The sequence below is a fragment of the Scyliorhinus canicula genome, chromosome 7, assembly GCF_902713615.1.
Source record: "Scyliorhinus canicula chromosome 7, sScyCan1.1, whole genome shotgun sequence".
NCBI lineage: Eukaryota > Metazoa > Chordata > Chondrichthyes > Carcharhiniformes > Scyliorhinidae > Scyliorhinus > Scyliorhinus canicula.
The window spans coordinates 180001502-180013860 of record NC_052152.1 but is presented as its reverse complement, the minus strand read 5'-3'; the positions used below and the strand labels follow the sequence as shown (position 1 = coordinate 180013860).

General features: G+C 45.3%; 1 protein-coding gene across 5 annotated transcripts in view; it reads left to right on the top strand.

Moving 5' to 3' along the window:
• Positions 1 to 4665: 4665 nt before the first annotated feature.
• The window catches only part of LOC119969595 (nucleolar protein 4-like), a 430219-nt gene continuing 422525 nt past the window's right edge, over positions 4666 to 12359 (top strand). For 4 of the 5 annotated variants that reach the window (XM_038803408.1, XM_038803407.1, XM_038803409.1 and 1 more), the window contains exon 1: positions 4666 to 4964. In XM_038803408.1, the coding sequence (XP_038659336.1) occupies positions 4680 to 4964 (285 nt within the window). In that variant the 5' untranslated portion in view covers positions 4666 to 4679. The remainder of the gene's footprint in view (positions 4965 to 12359) is intronic. The other variant, XM_038803410.1, reaches the window with a different exon arrangement.

Genomic DNA, 12359 nt, shown 5'->3' with positions numbered 1-12359 from the left:
CTCCCCATGTCTGCGTGGGGCACACACCCACAACCCCAAAGACGTGCAGGGTAGGTAGATGGCCATGCTAAATTGCCCCTTAATTGGAAAAACAAATAATTGGGTACTCTAAATTTATTTTTAAAAACTGTTTTATTGTGTTTTAAAATAAATTTGGGTTGAATTGTGAATTTGTGTTAGTCCTTTGTTCATCTTGCAAATAAGGGCGCCTGGGTAAAGCTTTGAATAATAAACTGGTCTAAGTGTCTGAAGTTTTGCAGACAACAGCACCTTCCAAAACCACATGCTCGACCGCCTAGAAGGAAAAAGACAGCAAAGGCATGGGGCAACCATTGTCTCTAAGTGTCCTTCCAAGTCAGGCACCACTGCCTTAGAAATACATCACCGTTCCTTCACCATTGGGTAAAATCCTGAACTCTCTACTTAACAATATGGAGGTACCACATCACGATTTTTGCAGTGGTTCAAGAAGACAGCAAAGAGGCAATTGGAGATGGGTTGGCCTTTCCAGAAATGTCCACATTTCATAAATAAATCCACAATCACTTTAAATTCCAGACATCTAGTTTTAGAACTATTTGGAATAATAACACCTGGGAATATATCACATGGAGAAACAAAAAATCAAAGAGCAATTGCATTTCAGCAATTGAATTGAAGGCTCAGGCAATACTATTAACTGCAAGATTAAAACTTCAGTGTTTCTTAAAAAAGAAAGAAATAACAAGTTTCAACTGCAGTCATATAATTACTCCTTGGTATTGGTTGTTATTTTATAGTAGATACAGTTACAATTTTCTGTGTGTTTGTGGGGATGCACTTAGATTTGGGTCAATACTCCCATTAATAGTGACTGTCAGTGTCAATGTCAAGTATAGTTCCCAGGATAATGGGTGTTATGATTCAGACTAAAGGATTAACCACATTCACATCATTTTATCAAGAAATATTTTGCAAATAACTGGAAATTCCTATCGCCAGAATACAATGCTAGGTTTCCTTGCTAAAATATATTTTCAAAGCCACTGAATAATTTATAATCGCCACCTGAACTGCAAAGTTATAGTGCAATCTTGAACTTAATTCCAGGATCTGTATAGAAAAAATCTAAGGTGCAGCATGGTAGTGCAGTGGTTAGCACTGCTGCCTCATGGCGCCAAGGACCCGCGTTCGATCCCAGCCCCAGGTCACTGTCCATGTGGAGTTTGCACATTCTCCCCATGCCTGCTTGAGTCTCAACCCCACAACCCAAAGATGTGCAGGGTAGGTGGATTTGCCACACTAAATTGACCCTTAATTGGAAATAAAAAGAATTGGGTATTCTAAATTTATATATTTTTTAACAAAACAAAGAATCTCCTATCTGCATGCATTTCCTGTCTACAAATTCATACATCTGATGTGATGTATTTGTCACAATCCTGTCACACCACCTTTCTCTTCATATATTCCAATTCCCATGCTTCCATTGAAAATTACCTAGATACATTTTCCACTCTGTATTTATACTCTCCTGCCAGTTGTGACACTATTGTGTTTAAGGTTTGCATCTCCCAACTCACAGCCTACACTACCAAGGAAAATGGTAACTTCAACTAACTCTATTTACCTGCTTCTTGAATTGGCAGAATGTGGCTTTTCAACTGAAAATAACAGATGTTAATGAAAAGAATGACAAAATATTTGACTTTAAAGTTAACAAAATAAATTTCATTTGCATTTCCGGGACCAATTATTCCATCTCCTCCATCCCTGCTTCACTCAAAGCCATTATTGGCCTTGACTCCTCACATGCATTGCTACAGGAAATTTTCACGTATAGAATAAACACACAGGCTTTCTCATATACATAGTTTTATTAATTGTACGTGTGTGATGTGTACATTCTGAATTTGGACATTTTATTATGCAGCATAGTCAAGATGTAAGTTCATAAAAGGGTAAGTGCACTTTGTGATTTTGAAATATGTATCAAATAGTTTTAAGATATGATAGTATATACTAGGATTCAGCATCTCTCATGTACAGAATAATAAATACCTGGGAGTAATTACAAGGCAATAAATGAAACAAGAAGCTCACCTGGCCTCATAAATCACAAAAGAGTGTAGCTCAAGTGGTTTTTTAACCGTCATTTGAGCCCAGAGATTAGACTACTTCCCTGAATTTATTCCAGACTATCTCTTTAAAAAAATACATGTTTAATATATAGCTCATTTTATGGAGTGATTTTATTCTGGATGGTTCATTATCTGCACCACCGGCTGCTTTTCAATGCCAACACCCCCTGCCAGCCTGCTGCACATCGCCAATGTGATGATGGCATGAAAAAAACCAAATGATTGTGATATAATTGCTGAAAAATTATCATGAAATAATTTCAAACCAAAGCACCAGGATATTATAGAGCCAGTGTAGATTAAATATAAATATACAAATGTCAGCAGCCAAATGTATGGGGGTGAAAAAACAAGAAGGGGACACAGGTGACATTATATTAATTAATTAATCCATGAAGATAGCTGTAGTTCCCAGCAGGTTTTTGTATCTAAGCATTTTTTTAAAACCATGAGATTCGGAGCGTTTTTTTAAAAAATGCATTAAAAAGCATATGACGTTAATATTAGGCTCCAACAAAATTGCACCTGGAAATATAATAAGGAAATAGCTGGCAGTGTGTTGAGGATTCAGCCCACTCGAGTGCCTTGGGGCCATTTAATTGTTTTCTAGTGAGAGTGACAGCTAGACCGTACCGCCAACTTCAGTTCTACAAATAAGTTTCCAGTGACAAAACACTGCTGTAAGCATGTTAGATCTATGGATTTGCACTGGGACAAATGTTTACGGCAGTGCAGCCATGGCAACAGATGAACTGCAGTTCCAGGTTATTTCGATGTTGCATTTACGAGGAGAAGCAGAGTCTAGACTGCCTATTTGCATACACAACTCATCACTTATGCTTGGTGTTTTTTTTTTCAAACTTACATTACAATATTTTATAAGTACATATTTGGCTTTATCAAGCAAAATCGCCACAAAGGTTTAAAAATTGTACGTCCGTCCAGTTACGTTTCCATCTTGACAAAAAATGTATCGATTTGGAACTAAACTGAAGAGGTCGATTTAATATTTAACCATAAAGGTACTTTACTGAAAAGCTATTGTGATTTATTAAATGTGCCAATCAAGGAACACATTGAGAAAATGACCGTTCTGTTGTATTAATAGCTCGACACGCGATCTGCGAAACTGTGTTTGGGATGAAGAAAAATATTAACAACCCAGGCCCAGGTGCATAATTGAAAACTGCAATTAGTTTTCAACAAATAATTCAGTGGCAGACGTGCACCAAAGTGGAGGGTGTATCAGTTTTGTTTCTCTGTTGTATATTTCTATCCATTTCTACAATTCTAATAGTGAATACATTCGATCTCACTGGTTTACTTCAAATTAACATGCTAATTTGAAATTAAATATTTAGGCACGTTTTCCTACTTAATATACATTTCATGAATATAAATGCCTACACTAACTTTTTTAATGAATCCGAACACAAAAACTAAATGTGCCTGTCTGATGTGAAGTGCGAAATAGTAAATCCACATTTACTCAATACACCAAACTACATATTAGATTTCTGCATCAGGTGTACCCAATTTATATATTTTCCAATCCGCGGATGTGAGGAATTGAGATGTAATCGTACGCATTTGGAAACTCTGTATGAATATGTATTTGGGACATGTTTGTCAGTAACCTGTGCCATCAGGTGGGCGGTGAAGCTGCAAACTGTGTCCAGGTTCTCAATTTGGCAGATTCAAGAGGGAGGCATCGACAGAAAATAATTCGACAAAGGCAAAATCATCCGTGGCAAACCTTCCAGTGTCGCCCATACTTATTGCCAGAGCATTTGGAACACTGACAATGCTCCTCAGGGCCTTTGCGGGAGGGGGGGGGGGGGGGGGGGGCGGGGGAGAGAGCGCGATTTAAAATGCTAATACTACCAGTTGCCACAATCCAAGCGAACAGCAATGGGCCTTGCCTTTTGCTGCCCAGCTGCAGAGGTGAGCTGCAACAGTCAAGGAGCCTGGACCCCGAGGACTGGCCCCTCTTGTTCCATTGCCAGCCCGCGCAGGCGCACTCCGCCGCATTCCTAAATGGGACATCTGGCCGTGACATCATTGATTGGCTGTCACCCGAGAAACTTTTGTCACTGCGTCCAATCAGGTCAGCGGGTGAGAGGAGGAAGAGGAAGGGGGGCTGGACCAGGACCAGAGACCCCTCTGGAGGCGCATTTCCAACACTGCACCATCACCTAGAGCGGCTTCTCCGGACCCCTGCAGCCAGACCCAGACCCTCACTCAATAGCCTCCCAATCCAACCCTGTCCAACCTGTTCCTCCCTCACCCAGACCCGCTGCTCCAATGGCACTGACCATGCCTGGCCATCAGATTGATTGATCCGGACGGTCTCATGTGAGCCTGTGCTGCAAAATTTTTTGGGGGTGGGGGGAGGGGAGGGGGGGTGAAGGGATCCTCCGCTCAAAAAAAAGAAGATACCGAAGTGCTCACAAACTGAGCTCGTTTTCTCTTTTTTTTAAAGGGTGATTTTTTTACGGAGGTGTACATTTCTCCACCCCCCCCCCCCCCCCCCCCCAACACAACAAGCAACCTTTCTACATGGCGAACAAAGCGATCGATTGGGAGAGCAGCGGGGATCGCGACATGTACGGTCACTTTCAGGACTGGTGTCTGAGAACCTACGGGGATTCGGGCAAAACAAAGACGGTCACTCGGAAGAAATACGACCGGATTGTGCAGCTCCTGAGCGGAGTCGAGCTCGGCACGGTCGATAATGCCAAATTCAAATTTTGGGTGAAATCGAAGGGATTCCAGCTGGGGATGGGCGACCAGAAAAAGGGTGCAGCCGGAAAACCAGCGGTATACGTACCAGTAAAAACAACGGTTAGTCTCCAGAGTGGGGCATTTATTTATTTATATCCTATCAATAAATGTTTTGTCTGTCTTAAAGTCTGGGGTAGTTACAGGGCTGTGTAATATTTCCAGGCGGCCCTCTCTGGCTGTCACGTACTGATTTGCATGACCGCCTAGTGTTGAACACCTGGCCAAGCCGTCTCCATGCAAAATAAGGTAAATAAATAGTCATTCCAAATGTTGGAGCCCTGCATCTGAACTTTGTACAGGTCTGGTCTTTAAAACAAAAACCCATTTGCTAGATATTCGGTTGATTTCGGAGGGAAACAGATACAGCCGTAAGGAGGAACTCTTCCGAATTAAAGACGAAACCTCCAGCTCTGTGCGTTCATTCAACTGCAAAATGATGTTGCAAGTTTGCATGAGTTTCCAAATCGCGTCCCAGTATAGCACCGCATGTATTTATAGGAAGGGTAAAGTTAGTGATTCGCCTATTTCCTTTTATTTGTGTGGAAGGTTAATGGCCTGTGGAATAACTGATGGGAATTTGCCCGGGATTTTAAAAACAATATATGAACAGCATAGGTCGATGTTCGGGAATACCATTCTGCAGTGATGTGCTGTCGTGATGCCCCCTGGCACATATCAACTGTTTCCTGCTCCCTCTACCCATCAGTCTGTGTTTCTCTCTCCCTCTCCTGATTTATTTCTGTAGCTTTAAATTGTGCTTTATGTTTATTATTCTTATGCGTTACCAACAACTGTCTCTGCCCCATCTTCGCGTCGTCTTTATTTTTTTTAAATCCAGTGCCAGTGACATCTTAAACGGTACGGTTTCTGTGACCATTCTCAGCCTCACTGTCTGTCTGACACACACACACTCCTGTTCGTCAGGTCCCCTTTTTTTCTTGTTCGGAAGAATACGGGGTCCTTTCGCTTTATGTTAAACGAATGGGCAGTTTCGCACGAGAGGAACACGATCCGCTGGACCATTTAAAAATCAACCCTACGGATCTGGAAGTGCCCAACCTCGGTTGTTAGTCTCCACGCTTCGTCTTGCTTTCCTTATCCCTACCCCCTCTCTTCCCTACCACCTCTCTTCCCTCTTCCCCCCTCTTTCCTATCCCCTCTCTTCCCCCTCTTTCCTATCACCTCTCTTCCCTCTTCCCCCTCTCTTCCCTCTACACCCTCTCTTCACCTCTCCCCTCTTCCACCTCTCTGTCCTCTTCCCCCTCTCTTCCCTCTCCCCTTCCCCTCTCTTCCCTACCCCCTCTCTTCCCTCTACACCCTCACTTCCCCCTCTCCCTCTTCGCCCTCCCCTCTCCCCCTTCCCCTCTCTTCCCTCTTCCCCCTCTCTTCCCTCTTCCTCCTCTCTTCCCTCTTCCCCCTCTCTTCCCTCTTCCCCTCTCTTCCCTCTTCCCCCTCTCTTCCAACCCTCTTCCCTCCCTCTTCCCCTTCCCCCTCTCTTCCCTCTTCCCCCTCACTTCCCTCTTCCCCCTCCCCCTCACTTCCCCCTCTCTTCCCTCTCCCCCTCTCTTCCCCCTCTCTTCCCTCTCCCCTTCCCCCTCTCTCCCCTCTCCTCCTCCCCCCTCTCTCCCCCTCTCCCCCCTCTTCCCCCTCTCTTCCCCTTCCCCCTCTCTTCCCTCTTCCCCCTCTCTTCCCTACCCCTCTCTTCCCTCACCCCCTTTCCCCCCTTCCCTCTTCCCTCTCTCTTCCCTCTTCCCCCCTGTTCCCCCTCTTTCCCCTCGCTTACCTTTTTCCCCTATCTTCTCTCTTCCCCTTCCCCCTCTCTTCCCTCTTCCCCTTCCCCTCTCTTCCCTCATTTTTCCCCCTTCCCCCTCTCTTCCCTCTCCCCTCTCTTCTCTCTTCCCCCTCTCTTCCCTCTTCCCCTTCCCCCTTCCCCTTCCCCCCTCTTCCCCTTCCCCTCTCTTTCCCTTCTCTCTCCTCTTCCCATCCTCTTCCCCCCTCTTCCCATCCTCTTCCCCCTCCCCACCCTCTTCCCCTTCCCCCCTCTTCCCCTTCCCCTCTTCCCTTTCCCCCTCTTCCTTCCCCCCCGCTCCCCTCTCCTCCCTCTTCCCCTTCCCTCTCCCCCTCTTCCCTCTTCCCTCTCCTTCCTCTTCCCCCTTTTCCCTCCATTCCCTCTTCCCCTTCCCTCTCCCCCTCTTCCCCTTCCCTCTCCTCCCTCTTCCCCCTCTTCCCTCTCCTCCCTCTTCCCCCTTCCTCTCCCCCTCTTCCCCCCTCCCTCTCCCCCTCTTCCCTCTTCCCCCTTCCCTCTCCCCCTCTTCCCCCTTCCCTCTCTTCCCTCTCATCCCTCTTCCCCTTCCCTCTTCCCCCCTCCCTTCCCTCTTCCCCCTCCCTTCCCTCTTCCCCCTCCCTTCCCTCTTCCCCCTTCCACCTCTCTTCTTCCCCTCTTCCCTCTTCCCCATCTTTTCTCTCTTCCCCCTTCCCCCTCTCTTCCCACTTCCCCCTCTCTTCCCACTTCCCCTTCCCCCTCTCGTCCCTCTTCCCCCTCTCTTCCCTCTCCCCCTCTCTTCCCTCTTCCCCCTCTTCTCCCCTCTTCCCCCTTACCCCTCTCTTCCCCCTTTCCCCTCTCTTCCCTCTTCCCCCTCTCTTCCCCTTCCTCCTCTCTTCCCCCTCCCCTCTCTTCCCCCTTACCCCTCTCTTCCCCCTTACCCCTGTCTTCCCTCTTCCCCTTCCCCTTCCTCCTCTCTTCCCTCTTCCCCTTCCTCCTCTCTTCCCCCTCTCTTCCCTCTTTCCCCTCTCTTCCCTCTTCCCCTCTCTCCCCTCTTCCCCCTCTCTTCCCCCTTCCCCCTCTCTTTCCTCTTCCCCCTCTCTTCCCCTACCCCCTCTCTTCCCTCTTCCCCCTCACTCTCCCTCCCATTTGTTCATCGCGTCTCACTGCCTGCGGTAGTCACTAATTAGCCTGCATTAGCACTCTCCTGGCCAGGTAGATTGCACTTGGGTGAGCAGTGCAAAGCACAAGCTCTCCAGTTCATTATAATTAGCTAAATGAGCCAGTCCTTGGAGAGCAGAGCAGCGGAAACCACAAGTGGAAAACAGAAAGACGCCTAGGAGTGAAATGAATTAATGGGGGAAATTGGGGAACTATCTCACTGGGATTTTTTTTTGAATTGCTTGTGTAGGTAGACAGATTATTGACACAAATAGTAGATTTGATGCAGGGCGGATAAATTTAGCCGCTAACGTTTTGGTTCTTCCTAGAGTAATTGCGAAATAGGTAAAAGCTAGACAGTGTGGAAGTCAGGCTGCGGTACACTGGATGTACTTCGTTGCCAGGCAACAAGCTCTGCGCCCCAGCTCCTAATTCTGTGCGGGAGGCCAAGTGGATATTGACAATAATGCTCTGCACTTCACTTCTGTGGAAGACTCTCACTTAAATGTTACTTCCGCTTCAAGTATATCCACTATTTTGAAGCTAGGTTTTATGCATGATTTTAAAATTAAACATTGACAGTAGGATTGAATCTTGATAGCATTCTGCTGATGTGTTTGCTCTTTCCCAGATTTTGTTGTCTTTGCTGTAAAACGGGACAACTCACTTTGGTTGATCGAAAGTCAAGCTAAATTTCAGGGAATATTTTGTGCAATTTAGAAATTAGATCAATAATTTATACGCTTGAAAACTGTTATATTTCTGTTTCCAAGCTGGCAGGTAGGTTTGCTTTATTGCATTGATGTCTGTTTCTTTTAAGGTAAATCACATTGGAGGGGATAGCTTTGACATGTGATCCATTTGTCACTTGGCAGTTGGAGAAAATAAAATCATGTTTGATGCTAAGGGCCAGTATTTTATCTGAGGCAGAGGGGGGGGGGGGGGGGTGCAATAACATCTCTCACCACTCTGTCAGCGTATGTGATCTTGTGTGTAAACATCACCTCAAATCCAGGTGTTTAATTATGGGGACTCTCTCCCCATGAGATAAATGAAAACCAGCTTTTCTGCAGATTCAGAAAGAATAGGGCCAACAGTTTAATGTGGCTGACTTAAAAGTTCTGCTTAATTATATAGGGTTCGATGATGATTTTTGTTTTTGAAAAATGGTTTCGGGGTTCTCTTTCCGTGATTGATTCCATTGACATATAATGACCAGGAGAGCCAAATGTCATTTTTCTTTTCTGGGATTCAGAGTTTCATGTGTTGTCTGGATCTCATTTCGTGATCAGGCCCATTGGTTTAAGACAACCACATAGTCGAATTCAGTAAATAGACGATTCGACGTCGTCTTTTCCACACATTTGCTCTTGAAGAGTGGAAGTCAGTAGTCTCGATCAGGCCCAATACCAACTCAGCTAATTATTTAGCAATACCTGGACAGTAACTTTTATTTGGTACTACGTTTAGCTATTTGACCACACTTGTATCATGATTGAATGTATATAAATAGTTTAGGTGGTTACACTATTTATCCCCTTTATCTATGCACTGATTCACACATCTAATTATGTAGTGCTTGTCTGCTCTATCCAGCATAAAGATAAAAGCGATATGTTTGGCAGCAAACATGCTGTCTTATCTATATACTAATCTGTTCAAAATACATCGGCCGAATTTTAATATGGACAATCATATTAGCACACCTCATTTTGAATACCTGGCATACGACACAGACAAAAAAAATCGAACTATGTCTCGGAGCAGCCCTCGCACAGCTCCACAGTGCAGTACATGCTGTGGGATTAGAGCTCGCCTACCACGATCCTACTTCTCATCCAGACACTGGCGTTGCCATAGAGACACTCATTACCTGTCTGCCTGGCAGAGTGGACCCAGGCACTCGGCTCCAGTCGCCTTTTCAGGAATTAACTTTAATGGGAGCCCTGCCATCCACAGCTCACGGTCATGTTGTTACCACCCCCCCCCCCCCCCCCGCCCCCCCGCGCTCTATTCACGGCTAAGCCCAGGACAAAAGGCCCAAAGTGAAGTTAATTAATGAAACGTGAAGGGGATCCAAGCACCTAAATCCAGCAGCGGGGATAAGGTTGCCTGACCAAAAGTACGGCCCAAGGCCCTGATAGATAACACCCCTCCCTGATCGCTACCCAAACACAAATAAATTTGGTTTAAAAACAATCTGGCGGGGTGACAGGGGAAGAAACAACCCACCATTGGTCTGTTGTAGCGAACGCTGAATGGCGGGGGGGGGGGGGGGGGGTTAAAGTGAATAAGTAAACCATTTTTGACAGGTAATGGTACTCAATGTGATTGTAAACCAAAGGAAATCATGAAGCACCCATAAGAGACTGTATGTCCACGATAGTATGAATGAAAGTTTAAATTATAATTGCACATTATTTTAGAACTCACATTTTAAAAATTAAAATAATTGTATTCCTCTACACTGAAAACAAAATAAGAAAAAGTTCATAATACTCCGGCCGATAGGCAACAACTGAGGCGAACCGACACATCCAAGCAACACTTCAGGTTTGATTCTCTCTCTCAAGACCTGTGCTTCCCGCATTTTGCTGAATTCCGGGCTTTCAGGGACTGCGTTGCAAACCCCATTATATGCGGGAAGGACAGAAATACTACTGTTTGAATGAAGTAAACTCCAGAGCTGACAGGGGTGGGGGGCTGGTTAGAGAGAAAAAGTCACAAGCCCATTAAATGCTCTTCCAAATTACATGCAGATCCTTAGGAACTCGTCCTGAAATTAATAACCCCATTCCAGTAGCAGCCAGGTTAAAAACGAACATGCGTGGGTATTACAAAACATAAAGGCGGCCTGAAATCTTGGAAATAAAACAGAAAAGGCTGTATATGTTCAGCAGGTCTGGGAGCATCTGTGGAAAGAGAAACAAAGTTCACATTTCAGGTCGGCGACCTTTCATCAGAACTGAGAAAAATCAGAGATAAATTAAGTTCTGAGCAAGTGAGGGAAAATGAAAAAGAGTTTCTGCAAAGGTATAGGGTGGAGGGCAGGAGAGGTTAAACGATTGAAGATACCATAGTGCAAACAGGCCAAGTAAAAAAATAAAACTATGACTAGTGAAGGAGTGAATGACAGGAGAGCTGTTGTTTAAACGCAACGTTGAGAAATAAACAAATAAGAACCAAACCCAAAAAACAAAACAAAATGGGAGTAGAAACTATGACCTAAATTGTTGAACACCATGTTGAGTCCTGGAGGCTGTTCAGTGTCCAGTCGAAAGATGAGCTTTTCCTCAAGCTTGTGTCGACCTTTATTGGAACTCCATGGCAGGCCAAGGACAGAAATAAAGGAAATTAATTCTCTACTTTGCTCACGTTCTGACAAGCTTGAGGAACAGCATTTCATCTTTCAACAGGGAACCTTAACGTCTTCGAGACTCAGCATTTGAGTTCAATCGTTTTAGAACATAACATCTGCCCCCCAATTTGTTCAGTTTTATTTTGGCTGGTTTAGCTCTTTTCCCTTGTTCCTTTCTTAATTCATTCAATTTGTGTTGGACTGCTGTCCTATTCACACAACCTCTTGGCACATCTTTTCTATCTTCACTTGTCCCATTTCCACTCTCTTAGAACATACAGTGCAGAAGGAGGTCATTTGGCCCATCGAGTCTGCACCGACCCACTTAAACCCTCACTTCCACCCTATCCCCGTAACCCAATAACCCCTCCTAACCTTTTTGGACACTAAGGGCAATTTAGCATGGCCAATCCACCTAACCTGTACGTCTTTGGACTGTGGGAGGAAACCGGAGCACCCGGAGGAAACTCACGCAGACACGGGGAGAACGTGCAGACTCCGCACAGACAGTGACCCAACGGGGAATCAAACCTGGGAACCTGGCGCTGTGAAGCCACAGTGCTAGCCACTTGTGCTACTATGCTGCCCCTAATAAAAGTGGAGAATGTGGGCACCTGTGGGAATGTGGAACCTGGCGCTGTGAAGCCACAGGGCTAACCCACTGCGCCACCGTGCTGCCCATCCTATTCTATTATATTGAGACCAGAACTGTTCACAGTACTCCAATATGGTCTAACCAAGTTTCTATAGAGGTTTAACACGACCTCTTTGTTTTTCATTTCTATCCCTATTAAAATGAACTCATGTTTTTTTTAATGGCCTTACAAACCTGCATTACCATGTTAGAAGTGGGATCTCCCGGTATCCACTGGTCGTGGCTGGTTGCACCACACCACGCTGGGTAGATCCCATCCTATAAGTGTGGGCTAGCGTGGTGAGAAACTCCCCAGGGTGGTTAGATAGCAGTGGGGAACTCGCCAATAGAGCCAGGGAGAAACTCCCAACAAAACCCACCACAAATGACACATAGAAATCCGTTACACTGTGCCCTATATCTATCAGTTCACCCTCACCTTCTCAGGGGCAATTAGGGATTGGCAATAAATGCTGGCCTAGCCAGTGTCATCCACATCCCAGGAACCAAATTTAAAAAAGGAACCAAGCTGAACAAGCT